The following is a 19,844-nucleotide window of genomic DNA, read 5'->3' on the forward strand; positions in this document are numbered from 1 at the left end:
TAAACAGTTCTTTGTATGTGACAAGTTTTTATCATTACAAATTGTATTTTAAGGAATAAAATAGTTTTTGAATTTTCCCTTCAACGGCGATGGGGAACTTCGAGTTGTTGGCTGCCGTATGACTAAATGGCAAATTGGGAACTTCAAAAGTTATTTAGGGGCAAATTTCTTGAGGCCATGGGACGTTCGCTTATCTAGGAGTAAACTTACTAGTAGTATGTCGCCACTTGCACAATAAAGTTGCACAATAGATGGCGTTAGTGGTTTCACAGCATATACACGGACAAAATGATGTTTAGTGGTGCGATTCGTTCGTCCTTACATTTGTGTTTTCGACCGTCTGTCCATGCATCCCGCAATTCGGGCTTCCGTCTGTCGGTCTGGCCATGAGTCCGTCCGTCTTTCTGTCTGTCCATACTTACGTCACACTGTCTGTCCATCCGTTTGTGCGTCGAAACAGACAGACGCTTTGCCCCACTTATCATTCACTCCGTGTATATGCTGTGATCTTTTTCTCAAAACATAAATTGCTATGACAAAATTTAGCACATGAATTGACCTGTTTATTTGCTTTCAATTGAGGTACAAAAGTTATTTTAATTCAACCACCACATTGTGCAAGTTGCGTCTCATTATCGACAAAACACTTATTTTGTGAAATCGTGATTTTTACTTGTTAAGTTTGACAGCTTAAGAGGTCAAAAATATTTTTTTTCTCAAAATATGCTTTATGTGGATTAAGCATTCACTCCGCATATATTCATTAAAAGTGCAGTATTGACATGAAAAATGCAGATAAACTACATTTTGGCTAAGTTATTTCAGGCGTATGTGGTCGAAGATTGGCAATAGTATTACTGATCTTCAAAAACTTTACACAAGCCTTTTACTTAACTTGTAGACCAAATTTATATTTGGCCAAAAAGAAGAAGAGGCACTTATAGAATATTTTTTCACAAACACCCTGACGACATTCCGCCAAGTTCAGGAGGCAGCCACGTGACCAAAAATTATTTGTCGGCGAAATAGTCTACCAGTTAAATTTTTAATGCAGTAAATCAGCGCGTTTTTTCGTATACGTTATAGATGGTCGCCGAAATAGCTGGGACATCTGACGCGGCAAGTCCCAACAGCCAATTCTTCCGTTATATAATTGTGTCAATGTGAGCAAGTTCAAGAACACTAGTATCATTCGCATTTCACCACGTAACTACACACTAATTTTACAAATTACTTGCAATGACTACCTTTTCAATGTACATACCGTCATGTATGCTGAGTGGCATTGTGCTTTTGTGCAATATAGATAAAATAAGAATGTATTTTTGCACGTTGTACTGCATTCCTTTTAATAAACTAAGCGAATGAACACCATGGTAGATCTGCAAAAATGCACACGTAGCTGAAATAATGCATACTTAAGCATGGAACTAGACATTCGCTCTGATTGGTCGATGTACGCAGCTAATGGAACGTTATCAACTTGGAGCTGCACCTTTTTATTTGCCTGTGCGAGCAGCTAAAAGGGTAAAGTAAAGTTCATGTCTACGGCACGGAAAGTGCAATGATTCTGCCACAGCGCGCTTTTTATGGCGTTTAATGCTCGGCATACCTTTTCGTGCATTTTTCACGGCAGTGGAGCCCGATGCCACTAAATATGCTTGCTATGCACTCAATTTCTACTTACATAAAAGAAAGCATTTATGCAGGGTGCACTCTGTATGTTGCATTCTTTGTGAAATTTCGGTCATTCTTCCTTGTGTATTTATTTAGGTTTCCGGGATTGGATTTTCTGTACAGTAAGAACAGCTTGACCCCACTTCTCTCAAAGGCACCCGTCATCTCAGCAGCTGAAGATGAATGTGCAAGCAGCAGTGACGAGCAGTGGTTTTGCAATTAGAAGTTTACCAACACTGATATTACATTAATGCAACCCTAATTACAACACCCTGTCGTATGTTCTCCATTTTAATGTCGAAATTTAGACTGCTTTATATAGTAGGTTGTAAATGCGACTCCAAAAACTCACCCACTCATTCTACGTGTTTTTTTTTTGTTGTATAGGTGTTATTCAACACCATACCTCTGAGTCGTTAGCCTGACTAGCGCAAATGTTTTTGAAAGCTGTGGGTATTAATTGTACTGAAAACAATCAATTTCTAGTATACAGAGAAGAAACTGCGTCACGAGTGATATTTCAAAATTTCGCAGAATGCTTTCAGAGTCCTGTTAGTCAGACTTCTTGCAGTTTTTCTATAAATAAAGGCAGATGTGAACATATGGGCTTAATTGAGTTTTGCTTCGGCGTTCTGTTCGGTTGAAGTTTACGCTACAGCTTGCTGCTTGCACTACTGTGGTGTGGGGCGTGTGTGTGTATGTGTGTGTACGTGTGTGTGTGTGTGTGTGTGTGTGTGTGTGTATGTGTGTGTGTAAGTGCCTGTCACATCCTACTTTGTTGTTTTTTGGCCCAGTCTACCTACACGTATATACACCGGTGTTAAGCAGCTCAATAAAAACCACGCCACCTTACTTTATCAGCTGTATTATCATGCAGGTATATTAAGTGCAGTGGGTGACACCAGTATCTACCCCCTTCCCTGTCAGCTGCATGGAAGGTTAATATATGCTTCTCCCTGAGAACAGTGGAGGTTTGGGCCAGTTGGTGATGCACATTTGATGGAGTGAAGTGCTAGGATCGGCTCTCTTCAACACGCAAGACGAAGCGTCACCTCCTGTTTCTGTCCTTTTGTTGTCCCATTAATTGCCCTTCATTTGGTCAAGTATGCTTATCCACGTAACTGCCATCGTTTCAAGGGTGTTTTTGGTGTTGCACCCCACTCACATGGGTGCAGCTTCATCCAACACACACAGTTTAGGTGTGTTCACAAACACGTCTGAAAGTAGAGTGTAACGTTTTCTTTACACCCTACCTTTTCAGGTTGTTTCTAAACACCTCTATGTTTAGGGTGTTCCTAAATACCCTAAAAGGGTGTTGCCCACGGGGCAAAAAAATACATCCTTATGGGTGTAAACATTGTCGCAGTGAAGAGAGACCAGAGAGTGGAACCTATCAACGTTAGACAAACCCGGGTTATTGTGAACGGCATGTAGGAACAAATCCCAACACTGCTGCTTTTGAGTTAGGCTGCCATCGAAACGCAAGAGCCCCAGTTCGGGCAATCGTGCGCTACACTCACGTTAAACTCGTACCATGTCCATTGCTTAGGTCGTTCGCAGGTTTCCATCCGTGGTTGTAGGTGAATGCATCGTCGAAGTAAGTGCGGAAACCTTAAGCCTGCCTGTGTGATGTTCTAGGAGGACCAAGGCGTTGATAGAAGCGTCGTCATACTCTATGACGGAGTTGTAGTCTTCTGTCATTTGCTCGTCTATCAGAAAGGTTTAAGCTTGGCGTTCAGGGTGGCTAACTCTGTCTGTACCACCTTCAACCGGCTTTGGAGGACGTGAAGCGTCGAAAGGTCGAACTGAGCGGACTGGTTGAGGTCGTTCACCTCATTCACCATCCTCGTAATTTGTGCTCGAAGCACACTTTTTGTTCGCGTGGTCTTGGTACGCTGCATGATGGTTAGGCCGCAGAAAGACGTCCCAGATCAGAGGCAACAGCTCTGAGCGATGAAGGCTGGCTTTTCAAGTGTTCGCCACATTGAACGATATGGATCATCTCTCTGTAGTCTTTATTGGCGCTGTGCGCAAAGCCGTCCAAACATGGCGCCCGTTCCAATCCAAGTCTTGTTGTCGTCATCGTTGTTGTTGTTATTTTCCTCTGCCCATGACTTGTACACCAAAGAGGGGATTGACTGATTAAAAGGTGAACTTGTTCGATACTTCCTGCATTGCTACATTACAAATTAACGTTAGTTTTCAATCAATATTTCAACTTCCAATTGAAATTTGAAGAAAAAAGAAAAGTTGTGAGCCCAAAATTAGGAAAAAATTCTTTCAGTCGCAGTGATGTATTTCTGAACGCTGAATAAAACATCCTGTGGCTTTGACCCAGTGTAGAAGCTCCAAAGGAAAGAAGATCAGGGTCTGATGATTGCAAGTTCAGTTTTTGAAAAAGTAGATGGTGCTGGTATGCTTTTCCTGAATAATTGGAAACGGCGACAATAACATTAAAACTGAATAGTTTTTCTTTTCGTTTGATTACGGTAAATGCTCATAGGGGAATTCAACAAACCGAACCAATGCAAGCAAAAATGGAGGAAGGTAACGTGGCAACGAAATTTTGTGATGGCAACTTTCATCATTCATGAATTGCACAGTTCACGGCGCCAAGAAACTAACAAGTGGTTGTTCTGGGAGAAGCAGTCAGTGCAGGGTCTGCTAAGTTTTGCCTGATTTTGAGTGTGCGAAATTTTGCCACCTATATGTGTACTACAGGTGGGAGAATAGAAATATTGGGTGTCGAAAGCGATGCCTTCACGCGAGAATCAGCAAATTCGTTTAACAGCAAACCTTTGTGCTCTGTCGCCCATATAAATCAATACTTCGGAGATGACACGAATTCAATGATTTAAAAGTTTCAGCATGGGTTTGGGGACCACCAGAGGGACGCCATCTCGTGTGGATGTGAGAACATCGGCTCCACGTTCGAAAATGTTTTGGCCTGTTTTTTGCAATTGTGAGCGTCTTTTGGTGTCAGTCGACGAATAAAACCGCACGGACTACATCGATACCAAGTATTTCACTGTAGGTGACCTTTTTGACCCTTTTTCAAGGCTCTTCTGGTTGCCCATCTGCTCAGCTGAGCGCGCTTGGCTGAGGCTACGGCGGAGCGGTCGCCAGCCCTTCTCAGAAGGGTGTTTCAGCACTCTACGCACGGAATGTCTATGCAAGTCTCTGTCGATAGAGAGGATATCACTCCCGATGATCTTCAAGATTCTGGATGGTCTGTGGCTAGCACTAAACGTAAACTTCGTGGGACGCATACCCCCAGGACCAAGACGCAAGCAAGCGTCTCCGTGCACGGCGACTCGTGGTCGCCTCAGCGCTCTCGCGCTGCGGTGAAGAAGTGCCTTATCGCTGCTTCTAGACTTCCTTACCTTCCAAGAGGTCACCATTGAGTCATCGTGAGACCTAGGAACGGCCTGGACATGAGAACTGTGAGTAAAATTAAGTTCGCGAAGGCACTCGCAGTGGCTGCAGCGCTCAGTGAGGAAGAAGTCACGGAAGACGTGGTATGCCCGAATATGATGCACAACATTGCAGTTATAAGTACTCCAGCGGAGAGGAACGCCAGAGCGTATTTCAAGGTCACCATCATTACTCTCGGTACCGCCAGGTTTGATGTTAGTTCCTACCGAGTGGCCCCCGATGACACCTGCAAAGTTATCATCAGGGGTGTTGACGCGGACATTGGTGACGAACAACTTTATTCACTTATTGTATACCCAAAGAACCTGACTGCACTCCAAGTGAAAAGAATCAAGAATTACACTACGGGGTTCATCCTCTTTGACGGACTAAAAATGCCAAATTACGTCATATGTGGAAATAGTTTTGTTCGCTGCACCCTGTATCATCGACAGATGGTTGTCTGTTATGCCTGTGGAAAGCTTGGTCATCGAGTTGATGTTTGTCCCAATCCAGAGGAGGCGGGCTGTAGAGGGTGTGGTATGTCATCTCCTTTGGAGGATCACGTCTGCACTCCAGAATGCAAGTTGTGTGGGGGTCTACATCTCTGGGCAGACAAGACGTGTAAGCATCGTTTTCAAGTGCCCTACATAGTCCATTGACGAAGAAGAGAACGACGGATGCAATATACGATGGAATTTGTGGAACAAGACGCCAAAGACATGAACTTCACAGATGGTGGAGGAGAATTCCTATCGCTACCAGCCGCTGATAGTGGCCGCGCTACGACTTAGTGCCCGAGCAGCAGCTGGCGCCGGCGTGACGTCAGCCAACAGCTACAACCACCGCGAGGGCGATCCCGTTCCAGAGGCAGAGCAAGGGGCCGTTCGAAATCCAGAGGACATTCTAGATCCAAGGGTCATTCTAACTCCCGGGTGCCTACCGTCCGCAATGGTGTGGAGCAAGAAAATCAGCACCAGACGTGGGCATCCAAGATCAAGGGATCCCAACCACAGGTAAAGGGGGTACCGATCCATAGCAACACTCAGATGCGCAGATGCAAAGGGAAAATGCTATTCTCAGGGCCATTGTTGAGCAACTCAGGGCTGAAATAGCCGACTGAAGGAAATCACAGCAGGTTTCGTCTCCGTCTCCTTCAAACACAGTTCCATTTACAGAGGCCACATCGGATGCGAGTCACAATGAGGTTCCCATGGACGTCCATCCAGGGGCTACACCAACAAAAAGGAGAGCGCTAGCACAACTGGCCACTAACGAGGACAGAGATTTCAAAACAGAGGTCAAGGATACCTTGAATGATATCAAATATGGTCTCAAGGCGGTGGTCGAGTCGATTGCGGTATTGGACAGCAGTCACAAAGATCGAGGCTGACCAAATTACAGCTTTACAATCTGCCGAAACTACTCCTGCCGAAGTAATACCTAAGGTCAGGATCGTGCCGAAGGTGGCAACCTGTAGCGTCTCTCAGGAGAGAGCTTTTGAGGGTCCCAACAATTGCGGGACACCTTAACAATTTCGTAATATGGCAGTGGAACTGCTGGACTTCCAGTCAAAAAAGGCAGCTCTCCAGGAGTATCTTAAATCCCAGTCGATTCGACCACATGTTATTAGCTACAGGAAACGCTCACGGAAACAATGAGCCTGCTATGTTACACGCATCACATCACGAAACCTCCAGATGGGCACGGTATCTGCACGTCTGTGTCCAAGAAGTACACTTACATTGAGCACAATTTGCACATGGCAAATAGCAAGATTGAACACTCTCTTTTAGAAATTATGTTTGGCAGCAACCTTAAAAATAGCATTTTCATACTCTAGATATATAGCTCTTGAAAAGGCAGCCACCATTGCTTCACCTCATTGTTATCGAAAGCCGTTACGATCACTACAAAAGTGGACGCACGCATGATTATAGCAGGAGATTTCAACGCATCCCATCAAGCTTGGGGCTACCCTCACACCACTGCCAAGGGAGCTGAGCTCTGGCAAGCGGTATCGGATCTGAATCTTACTTTGGTCACTGACCCCACGTTTCCTACCCGCACTGGTAATTCTCGTTCTAGGGATACTACCCCAGACCTCGCCTCTGGCGCAAACACGGAGGAGGTATCATGGTTAAGCTTGGAAGAAAACTTGGGCAGTGACCATTGTATTCTAGGTACGACATTACTAATTAAATCAAAGCCCCCTAAAGCTTTCAAATTCACAGATTGGGACCTCTTCCGTAAGGTCAGAGCGGAGAGCGCAGAGGATAATAATGATTTACCGAATTTCGACAAGTGGCTGTCTCAGCTGGTCGAAGACGTCAAGTCGGCCACCAAAACGATAGAGACTGATCTACCGGTCAAAAAAATGGATAGTAGGCTTGCTCATCTTCTTGAGGCTAAAAGCGCCCTCCTAGCCAGGTGGAAAGCACACCGTATGAATCGAAGACTGCGAAAACGCATCGCAAGTCTTAACCAGGAAATAACGACTTACTGTCAGACGCTGGAAAAACAGCATTGGGACCAGTTTTGCAATAAGGTGGATGGTCAGATGAAAGTTGGGGGAAAATGGAACCTCCTCAAACACCTGCTGCAGGAAACCAAATCTAAATCCAACCAGACGCGCTTGGTAGACAAAATACTGCACTCAGAAAGAAAGGTTAAACCGGACACGGAAATAACGAAGTGTCTGGCACAGAGATGCCTCCCTTTGGACACAACCCGGCCTCCTTCTGGCTACGCGCAATATACGGGATCACCAGCCTTCGAATTGAACAAGCCGTTCCAGGAAGCAGAGGTCCGGACCATCTTAAAAAAACATAATGTGAACTCCAGGCCAGGCCCGGAGGGAATTACATACAAGACACTACGCAATTTAGACGATGAATTGTCACCTACCTCACCAAAGAAATCAATTGTATTTGGGAGACGGGGACTTTCTCTGAGCAATGGAAAAAGGCGTCGGTTATTCTCATACCTAAACCTGGCCGGAGTTCCAGTTTTAGCAACTCACGACCCATTTCACTAACGTCTTGTATAGGCAAGGTTGTCAAGCATGTCATCAACATTCGAATATCAAAGCACATAGAGAAGACTAACCCATTCCCGTACAACATGGTAGGTTTTAGACCACACCTATCTACTCAAGACGTCATGAAAATGCTGAAGCATCACATCATAGATCAGGAGACAAAAGACGTTAGAGCTATTCTTGGTCTGGATCTTGAAAAGGCCTTTGACAATGTCTCGCACTCACACATACTTGCCTCCATCTCTTCTCTCAACTTAGGAGCCAACTTTCACAAGTTCACCAGCTAGTTCCTCAGGAATAGAAAAGCCACTATACTGCTTGGGGATCTCAAGTCTGAGCCCTACGATCTCGGTTCCTTCGGCACCCTACAGGGCTCAGTCATCTCCCCACTGCTTTTTAACATTGCAATGTGCGGCCTTGCTGCAAAGCTCTGAAACCAAGAAGGCATCAAGTTCGCCATCTATGCGGACGACATCACCATATTGAGTGTCAGCGGCTCAGCGGGCTCTGTGGAGAGCTCTCTTCAAGAGGCCGTAGACTGTGTTGAAATCCACAGAAATTGAATGGGCCTCAAGCTTTCACCAGCAAATTTCGAACATCTCTTATATCGACCCAAGAGACGGGGACCCCAACCCTAAAACTGGCAACCACTGGCCGAAATTGACATTTGGCTGCACACGGCATCGGGCCAGCGTATTCCAAGGGTGGACTTCATTCGCGTTCTGAGCATAATTATCGAGGCTGATGGACAGAACGGCCGCACGATCGACCGTCTGACTTCTAAGGCGGAAGAGGTCATCTGACTAATTTCAGTCATTTCCAACAGTCGGGGTGGTCTTCGAGAGCACAACCTCATCAGACTATTCCATGCATTCTTGATGAGTCACATAAGCTATGTCACATCTATGCACAGGTGGCAACTCCATGAAAGAACTAAATTGAACATCCCCATAAGGAAAAGCATCAAGAAAGCTCTTGGCGTTCCTATGCGCACAAGCACTGAGAAGCTTGTCAATATTGGAGTCCACAACCCGCTTGAAGAAGTTATCGAGGCTCAACAAACGGCACAGGTTGCAGGCTTTCGATCACACCAGCGGGGAGAAAGATTCTGGTTAACACTGGAGTCAACCACCCGACGCTCGAAGTGCAAAATACGCCACTCGATGATTATATACGCTCTCGCATCAAAGTGTGCCCCCTTCCACGAAATATGCATCCGCAGTACAACGTGGGCAGGCATGTCAGTCGAGCCGCCTCTTTTTTAGCTCAAGCTCACAAACACTCGTCTGTTTCATGCTTTGTTGATGACGCCAAGTTTCGCGTTTCTGGTCGCTTTGCGGTAGTATCCGTAGATACTAAGGGTCAAATTTTATCCTCGTCGTCGGTTCGAACCACTTCTTCCTACAAAGCAGAACAGATGGCCGTTGCACTAGCACTCCTTGATCCTCAATGGGCTGATATTTATACCGACTCTAAATCCGCTGCTGGGGCCTTTGCTTCTGGTTCCGTGTGCAAGGAAGTTTTGAGAACTCTCGCTCACAAGGAACTCACCCACCACACAATTATTTGGTTCCCTGCTCATCTTGGCTTGAGGGACGGAGGCCTTCCCAATGTCAACGAGCTAGCCCACTCCAAGGTGCGAGGCTTCACTTACCATGCCGGCAGTTGTGCTTCTCAGGCAGAGGAGTCAGCCCCAAGCCTTAATTTTAGGGACATTTTGACTACCTTCAACGAGATCACGATGCATTATCATTTAGGCCATAGGTCCTTTCCATTGCCACACGAAAAGTTGTCTAGGCCACAGGCAATCTCTCTTCGCATGCTTCAGACGGAAACATACACTAGTCTCGTAAGCTATAGCCATTACTCCGATATTTCAGAGCTTTGTCCAGACTGCCGGAATCGCAGTGATATTAACCACATTTTCTGGAGGTGCCCCTCTTTACAAAGAAAAAATGAAGAATTTTCTGAGAACTCCATTCATTTATTGCTCACGAGTCCGGTTGTCATACAACTCAAGGCTGTCCAGAAGGCCCATGATGCGGCGGTGAGGCTGGGCCTCCCCGTTCCAACGTGAGAGTGGCCCGCGATCCTACCCCTATAAAACGGGGATGGAATCCTTCAGGACCCCAATAAAATTTTTCATCCATCCATCCAGTATGGGTGAGCAACCAGATGTAGACAGAGAAGAGCACGCTGATAACACGTCAGTTATGATTGCTACAACTGGAATCAAGGTATCTGCCTTGCGCGAAGCTAACAATATTGCCAAAAATTAAGCCAGAAAATCAGGAAGAAAATCGGGTAAGGGAATGGAAAATGACACCAATCAAGCACAGTACAATATAATCCAACGCCTGATTTTTCACCTGATTGCAATGCCTTCTTTGCAAAAATAAAATTATTTGGCAGTGTACCTGAATGCTCCTGCAATAAGCCATTTAAAATGCCTGTAGGTAATAGCTTAGCGTGAGTTGCGAACATGTAGCTACATGCATGTTGACATTTTGTAGGACGATGGTGAACAATTTCCGAAGAAATTTTTTGCACAATTTAAGGAAGCTGATCACGAACTTGTATATTTAGAGGCTCAAGTGACGATTGAATAAATACTACTTGTTGGTTGTAAATTCTGGGCGATTGCACGGAAAATATAGGTCAGGATTGAATATAAAAATAATTTGATCAGGGTTAAAGGTTGCTTCACATATTCGTAAAGAAGTCCGCGCAGTTAGAGTGTTAAAGCGAAATAAAAGGGTTGGTATTAGTGCTTGAAGGTATAACACTGCATTTGTCGTAGACTTTGGAAGTCCTAAGCAAAGCAGTAAAGGCACTCTTTCCAAAAGAACGAGCAGCCGAAGCTTGTGGGCTGGCGCACCATAAAAAAGAATGCAGCCATACTCTAACACAGGTCAGACATACTTTTTATATATCATAAAAAGTGCCTTTCTTTTCTTACCTGATCTACCGCAGATGAAGCTCCGCAATACGCCCATTAAGCGTACTGCTTTTGTCACGATTTAATAAATGTTATAGCGCCGAACGAGATATTCATGATACATACATAACTCCAAAGTACTTCAATGATTCTGCTTGTGGAATTTCTTGGAGCTTTTAAATAATAGATATGTGCACAGAATCTTGAACGGAAAAAACGAGGTTAGCACATTTATTGGTATTCAGGTTCAGCATCAAACTATCCAGCCATTGTTATGGCTCATCTACATCTGCTTGCAAGATACTGCCGAGACACTGGATGTCGTGCGCCACTGCGAAGAAAGCAATCTCGTCGGCATAAACACATGTTTTCGCACTCAAGTGAATGGGCATGGTACTAAGCAATATGCTGATTAATACGGGGGAAAGCACAGACCCCTGAGGTACAACTCTGGTTTTCTTCTACTTACAGAAGGAGAAACCGACTTTAAAACAGTATAATTCTCTTTCATTTAAAATTCCGTCACCCATGCCACAACATGAGGTGGGAACCCATGACTCCATAACTGATTAACCATGATAGAATATTCTACACTTTCGTATGCTTTAAAGGAGTCTAACATTACTAAAGCTGCATACTACTTTTTGGGACAAGCAAGGTGAATACAAATTTCCAGATCTACATTTGCACACCATGTGGATTATCCAGATCTAAAACCAATTTGGGAAGAACTCAACCGTTCTTTTCTAAAATAAACCTAACTATATGGCCTTGATGACCCTTTCAATAAGTTTTACTAGATTAGATGTTAAGGCTATCGGTCGTATCTTGTCTAGATTGTAGCCTACCACTTGTTTCTTAACGAATGGTGTAATTTTCGCCATCTTCCATTCATTAGGTATCCATGCTATGCTAAGGAAATAATTGACAAGACCTAAAAGATCATTCCGATATTCCTGGTGTAGTATATTTAGCATTGTATTTGTCATTCTGTCGGGACCTGGTTCTGCACTGTAAAGCGAATCTGCAAGACGCGTTGAGAAGCTGTTTTTTTAATCCTTTAGTCAATTAATTTAAAAATTCCTGTAGGTATTGTGAGGTGTGAACAACTGAGTCAACCTTTTTTGGTATAAGTATAATCTTCCTACCACGAAGGTAATTGAATAAAGCACGTTTGTTATTCGATTAAAACAGTTATTCGAATTTTGTTTGGTCCTACTGTTCTTTCGCCCGAAATACAATGCGTTTATATGTTATCGCAATGAACTGATAATCCCCCAAATTTTGTGGACTCTGATTACATATAGGTCATTTTCATGCAGCTGTTCTTCTTCTATAGCCTCCTGTGCGCTCAGAATTACACCATCTGCTAGGCGGGGCACGTTTGGTTGACGCCAAAGTAATTACGAATTCTGAAGTGTTCTGCAAGATTTCGAATGCGGAATGGACATTTATGTCGAGGTCCTCATTTTCAGGACTTCACACTGCCCTAGTATTTTAATGCAAACAGACTTTAAATTTTTCATGATTGACGATTGATTTCTCTATCCATTAAACGATTTAACACTACATGATTTCCTGAAGTATACAGAAAAATGGTAACTAATTGAACAAAAATAAATTGTTTTCCAAGATTTTACTCAAACACTCGAGCTGCAAAACGTAAGATCTAATACTGATCGTGTCCGTTCGCGGATAAATGTAGGCTGTCTTTCATTTAGGCCGGTAAGGTTTAAATGAATCATCTGATCCCACAGAAGGGTACAAAAAGGGTCTCTGCAAAATATCCACGAAACATGATGTCACTTGAAATCACCAGTCAGCAGGAATTCATTCTTGCAATTAGCTGAGGCAGTATATAATTGCTGAACTATATGCACACCCGTAGGAAAATATGCGCCTATAAGAAAAAAAAAGGGTGGTGCCCTGGCAGACTGAGGTCTATTGCCAAAATTTCACAGCCTGTGGACATAAGCTGAAGAACTATGCTTGCTGTGTTGCAAAATTTATTAGAGACTAGTATAAATAAACCACCTCCTAGTGATGGACGGCCTAGCCGAAATGCTCTAAGACGGTTTACATGATGATTCTTAGCAGGGTTAGGCCAGGTTTTTTGTCAGAATAGTATATCAAGATATAATTGAGTAAATAAGCAAAGTAACTCAGCAGAAACAGAAATGAAACACTCACTTTTTCACTGTACTACTTTCGAGGTATCTATGTTGACGAACGAATCACTTGAGGAACGCCGCTTCTAAAATACTATCTTTAAAGTGCACTAGCATTATCGTTGCCCTTTTTTGTTTTCGAGCTTGGGCAAAGACAGCTCACAGGAGGTGCAATGCGCGTCTGACGCCTGGAATCTCGGTCCATTTTATTCTGATTCATCCATTTCATTCTGATCCTCCGCGTGGGTTGAGGTAGAAGGTTCAGACAGAATCGGCGTTTCCTCTTCTCGGCATTGCTGCTGTGGGGCTGAATTCAGCATTTTTTCACTGCACAAGGTGTCGACTTGGCTATCGGTACTGCGGCTGTGGAAACTAGCTGTGTCATCTGTGAGCAAAACACTTGAAAAATGCACTCACTTACGCTCGTAACAATACGTTCCAGCGCTTTCGACATTGCCTTTTCTACTGCTATTGCAATAAAACTCAAAAGCTTGGTCGCACTTAGTGCCTCGTGTTTCGAAGTTATTCCGGCACATTCAAAGGCCTTATAATTCACAACTGTTACCACTTCTCGCCGCTAGCAACGACGTTTGCTCATACTTTCTAGCGGTTGGGTTTCACTGAATCTTGCGGTGCAGTTTAAGTAATCGTCCGCAATAATTCGGGCACAAAGGCAGCACTTTTTGGCTTCGGCAGTGCACTTCTTCGATGGATGGACATCGCCACAGATTCGGCAACGTGAATTTGATTTACAGCCCCCTACATTGTGGCCAAACCGCCAACAGTTCTCACACTGGAGAGGACGAAAAGCGAGGCGTTCGACTCTGAAAATGAGTGACCATGTTGTCAAATCTGATAGACAAGCAGTGCCGGTGAATGTAGCCATAACTAACTCAGTGCGGAATTTCTCACCATTAAATAAGAGATGGCACCGTAGCACAGATATGACCCCAGCACCAGACACCCTTTGTAGAGTCTCAGCGGACATTAGTCTAGAGTCAACTCCTCGACCAATTCCCTTAGTGCACGCTTAATGAGGCAATAAACGCATTCACCGAGACCGAACCAACTGTCTTGTTTTCAGGATGCCAGAAGTGGATGAAGGATTTGACGATCTGCATACTAAACCACCTTTTCTAAACCGATGAACACCACTTATCACTTGGAAGTGCGGCGTCAAGGCCTGCAGCTTCGCCTGGATCGCCTTTGGGTTATTGAGCCTAATAATTCTACCACTCGATGGCACTAGGGCAACAGGGATGCTGCCAAAACGCTGAATCGATCGCCTAAGCAAGTATAATGCAACATCAGTTAGTTTTAACAGGTCAAAATCCCCTAAGGCTCAGCCACACCACCGTCCAAAAAAGTCCGAAGCAGGCGTTCCTGTTCTCACAACATGCAAGGACAAAGAAAAGCAGCCCGCCTAAAAGTGGCATTCCCGTCTTCTTCTGACCTCTTTACTGTTAGAAGTTTTATGCGGCACCAACATTAAAAGAAGAAGAAGGGCCGTTTGGGTATGTTCAAATAGAAACGAAGTCGACAGTGGGCTTTGCCAAGCAGATGGCTGCTCATCCATTTCTCAACAAGCCCCTGTTAAGCGCTAGCCTGCTATGCGATGCTACAGCACAAGTCGCGAGAGCGTCGAATAGGCTGCTTGCAATTCCAAAAGCTTGTATGCAAAATTGTCAAAAGAGAAATGTTGAAAATTTCATTATATTGTCACAGTTCCTTGTCTTATAACGTTTATTTGTTAAGGACATATTTGTTCGAATACTGCGGTAAAGGATAAGTTCATATTTTTTACTTCCTGTTTTCTCCAGCGTGCAGCTAACATGACCACTGGCGAATAGGAAGTGGCTCAGCTTTCCTGAGTTTACTCAGTAGGGGACTTGAGCCCCCTTGCCCCAAAGGCTGCCACGTTTATGTCTGGGAGGTTTGTTAATCTTGTCGCTTGAGCTGCGACAAAAATAAATTCACAATCGCACTCCCACATACTTGTTGTGGGCGTTAGTTGACCTTCATGAGTCTGTTCGGTCGAAAAACTTTTTGTGCGAGGCAAACAATCCACACACAGCAGCAGCGGTTACTGGAAAGCAGTTGAGAGCAGATAAATGAATGAATGAATGAATGAATGACAACTTCATTGTTAAGCCAAATGAGGAGGCCGCCTAATGCCCGTCCTCGAATTAGGTCACAGCTGCCGGCACCTCTACGATTAAAAGCAGGTGAAGTGGCTCCGACTTCTCGCGGCTTCTTCCGCCAGTTGAGGGCGGCATCCACAAACTGACGTCACATGCAAGAGGGCGCCACTCCAAAGTCTCGAGGCCAGTCGCCATGAGGCTAAACTAGAAAAACAAGAATTATGTTCAGCGCTGTTGTCAGGCATTAGCACGCAACCAACGATAGATCTTCACTCTCCCAGAAGATAAAAATATTTATATGTTACATACTACTTGTAAAACCTACTACCCTGAAGGCTTACACATTGGGTTCAGCTTAATCTGAATAATTCATTGGTATGTGTAGTTTAACGTCCCAAAACCACCTTATTGTTATGAGAAACGCCGTAGTGTAGGTCTCCGGAGCTTTCGATCACCTGCAGTTCTTTAACGAGCACTGACTCGGAGCACACGAGCGTACCACATTTCCACCTTCATCGGACATGCAGCTGGCGCAGCTGGGATTCGATCCTCCGACCTGCGAGTCAGCAGCCACGTACCTCAACCACTATAACACCACAGCGTTGCCTAACTTTATACTCAGCATGACTAAGCGACCAACGGAAAGAAAAGTCATACTTGTAACTTTTAGTGAAAAGACAGCAGGCTTGAACAGTTAACGAAGTTGTGTTCAAGACATCTTAGTCGGCTCCAAGAACAAGAAATAGACATGTCCAGGGCATGTGTTGCATATGCAACATAACTGCTAATCATTAGGAGTAACTGAGTGGATTCCAACCTAAAGCGCATGGGCGAAATGTAGACAGAAAATTAAGCGGGCAGATGAGATTAAGAACGTAGCGGGTACAACGTGACCACAGCAAGCACTTGCTCAGGTTGTTTGGCGAAGCATGAGGCAGGCGTTTGCCCGATTTTACATAATCACCCTGACGAAGATGATGATGATGAGAATGATGATAATGAGAAGATACAACTTCAACGTTATACGAAACTGAAACAATAAAGACATAAAGGTTGCACTAAGAAAAGTCGTGACTTCCATGCAGCCAAATAAAATCTGTTTGTATAGGAGGTGTCAAATTCTTGACGTGTAGGATAGACGGATAATGTTATTAAAGATTTTAGCGACAATGTGAAGGAGATAGAGGAATCGAAATATGTGAAACGTTTTAAACAAACTATGTGAAATATTTATTAGAAATGATTGTGCCTAATCTTCCAAAGCCGAACCATGAGAGTGAAACAACTAGATGAATAAAGTTGGGGTGAATCACACTCGCCAAGCATTCTCAAATAATGACTAGTAGGTTGCCATAATCCCTTAGGATGAAGGTATATAACAGGGTTATTTTGCCGGTACTCATCTACGGAGAAGAAGGTTGGAGACCTGGAGGCTTCAAAAATAGAATTCAACTTCATTTGGGGACAAAGCAGTGAGCGATGGAAAGAAAAATGATACAATAGAGCAGAGTGGGTCAGGTATCAAGCCGGAGGAATAGACACGGGGGGGGGGGCACGTTGCACGTATGGAGCATATACTGCTCCTTTAGGGTAACTGACTGCATTCCTAGAGAATGCAAACGCATGAAAGGGGGTGGGGTAGAATGTTAGGTGGGTCGTTGAGATTAAAAAGTTCGCAGGTATAAAGTGGCAACAGCAAGCACAAGATGGGTTGATTGGTGTATCGTGTACGAGGATTTGTTGTCCCTGCCGTGGGCCTATTCAGGTTGATAAAGATGATAATGATGATGATGATGATGATGATGAAGAGAGAGACCTTCTAGTTGTGTTACCAGTGTAGAAGTTATAAAGCATCATACCAACCATTTCTTCGCTGACAGCATTATAGAATGCTTTGCCACTCTTTACCTTTGTTTATAAATGTTCTCAATATCAATCTGGCCATATTTATTACAGGTCACGACAAGTCCATTAGAAGTACAGCAGGTAAAAAAGTAGCTTCTATTTTATATAAGCATGCACTCTCACTCATATGAATAGTGCTGCGTAATTCCAGTTTTCTGCTTTTGATGCGAATCTATTAAATGTTATTAACTTTTTGTCAAATGTTTAGTTACTAAAGAGCTTTGTAGATTTGTGTCTGTGAGAAGTATTTAAGATGGACAGCCTATTAGAGTCTCTAACGTTGAGTGATACTATCGAAAGTTTCAGTAAATCTTGCCTGGCATGGAAATAGGAACATGGTTAAAACTTTTCACAAAAAGAAATATAAGAATAGAATATTGTTTGGAATGCGAATTCCCAGTGCAGGTGTTATTCAGTACCAATTGTGAACAATGCACCCGTATTTTGATATATAAAGTTCAAGGCATCGCTGTTATGATTTTCGGACGTGCAATTAAAATCAACCAAGAACTAAGGCGTAAATTGCTATTGTATTTTCTAAAGGAACTGTATTTTTTTTGTAAAAATAGAGTGCAGTGCTAAATATTTGATCACTCACTACATAGCTGCACTGGTTATACTCGGGAACGCGCGTTTGTTTGATTTTCACGGCTGCAGTGTAATTAGTAGCAGTGCAATTCGATAACACTCATGAAGAAAAATATAGTTGCACCATGGCTGCATGTTAAAGTGCCCCAGCTGGCCAGGGTTATTAACAGGTATCTGGCACCAGCAGGTATTAATAAAAAACCGTGTTGGCAATAGAAATCTCCGAGTTCAGTTGAATGTGACATATTCTGCATCCCGTTCCAATAGTTAGCGTGTAATATTTCATCAGATATTGTAAAAACTGCAACTTAGGCATTCCTGACAACCCATCTTATACACTGATTCCCAGAACAACTAAAGGATAAAGGCTGTTCGTGGCATGGTTGAAAGGGCCTACGATAATAATTCAATATACACAAATGAATAAAAGTGTATATTCAAAGTGAAAATGGAAGTGAATAAACGAAATGAACTTTGGAACGCGTAAACGTAACTACATGAACAATCGAACATCCCTTTAATTCTCAATGAAGCAACGCCAAACCTATGCGTGAAGTTACAGTGGCTCTCAGAACTAACCATTTTTTAGTATAGCGAACGACCATTGTACGGATGGGACACTAAATTCGCTTCGGCCAGTAAATATTATAAAAATAATTTGTAACTAAAATGTTTGCAGCCTGAATTATTTCGCAAAACGCTGATACAGACATCGAAAATATGGCGGTAAGCCGTTAATCTAGCTCAAGCAAAATAAGCGCATATAAAAAATTGAAAAGGGAGCATTAGAAAAAAATGCTGTGATTTGTGAAAACACTATTGCTTCTTTTTACAGGGGTCTCGATGTAGAAATGGTATCTGTCCGCTTCCTGATCTACGGCTATACTTGAAGCGGATGAAGAGGGGGGCCATTCACAGCTACGTGCTGAATGATTGGCCTGAACGCGTAAAAGCAATTGGAGGGAATAATCAAGGCAATGTGCGGAAGAAACCCAAAGATAATAGGCGCAAGAAGAAGAAAAATGAAAAGCAGAAGAAAAAAGATGACTGGTTCCTGAAAAGGGGCAACAGGACACGCAAGCACTGAACACAAACAACTGAACTATTTTGCCGAGGTGCTTTTTTTATAGGTCTAGCAAAAGTGAAAATGGTAGATTTTCAGCTTATTTTTGGCACAGGCTTTGGACACGCAGTAAATGTTGGACGATACTTTTTCGGCTCACTAACGAATTGATAACTGCTTATATTAGACCAAGGCATTTATATATCGTTTAATGTGAGCGTCCCACATGTCCTTGTAGTTCCTTAAAATTGAAATAACAGCAGCTACGCTAAAGCACATCTGGTGACACTCTGCTTTTAACTAGAACAATGCATCGGCCACTCTGTTGTGCCGTATATATGCTTGCTAATCAATACAACGCATCTTGCGGGCGTTCCCAGGTATGTCGAGAAACAATAGTACATCAAAGTGACAGCACTATTTGGTAAAGAAAAAAATAGCATGATGCTGTATCTTTTCTATGCATGCTCCCGTGAGGCAATAACGAATAAATCTTATTGAATCATTATCTTGTCGACTCACTTCTTAATTTCTAGTTCTTGATTTTGTTAGTTTCCTTTAGCTTTCTGAACCGTGATTCTTCGGGGGAGAATTTTAATGCATAAGTTATGCCAAGATTTTGCTTGCTTCTTGAACACCGACTGTCTTGCCGAGGTTTTTTTTACCTATGTACATTGTGGTGCTTCCCGTCCTTCCACGACGCTACGGTTATGAAAGGCGCCATTGCGAAAAACTTCAGAAATTTCAACCAACTGCTGTTTTATAACGTGCTCTGACAACGCACGCTACGTGAGACTCTAGCATTTCACCTTCATCAGAATGCGACCGCCACGGTTGGTATCAAACCTGCGACCTTCGCGAGAGCATTCGAGCCCCCCAACTCCAATATCACGGCGAGCAAAGTTCACTT

General features: G+C 43.5%; 1 protein-coding gene across 2 annotated transcripts in view; it reads left to right on the forward strand.

Annotated features, from left to right (window-relative positions):
* LOC142786698 (uncharacterized) overlaps positions 1-19,442 on the forward strand; it is a 76,037-nt gene extending 56,595 nt beyond the window's left edge. For both annotated transcript variants that reach the window (XM_075884337.1, XM_075884338.1), the window contains 2 exons: positions 17,335-17,364; positions 18,707-19,442. In XM_075884337.1, coding sequence (XP_075740452.1) covers positions 17,335-17,364; positions 18,707-18,958 — 282 coding nt within the window. In that variant the 3' untranslated portion in view covers positions 18,959-19,442. The remainder of the gene's footprint in view (positions 1-17,334; positions 17,365-18,706) is intronic.
* Positions 19,443-19,844: the final 402 nt, after the last annotated feature.

This window comes from Rhipicephalus microplus, unplaced genomic scaffold (assembly GCF_043290135.1).
Source record: "Rhipicephalus microplus isolate Deutch F79 unplaced genomic scaffold, USDA_Rmic scaffold_28, whole genome shotgun sequence".
NCBI lineage: Eukaryota > Metazoa > Arthropoda > Arachnida > Ixodida > Ixodidae > Rhipicephalus > Rhipicephalus microplus.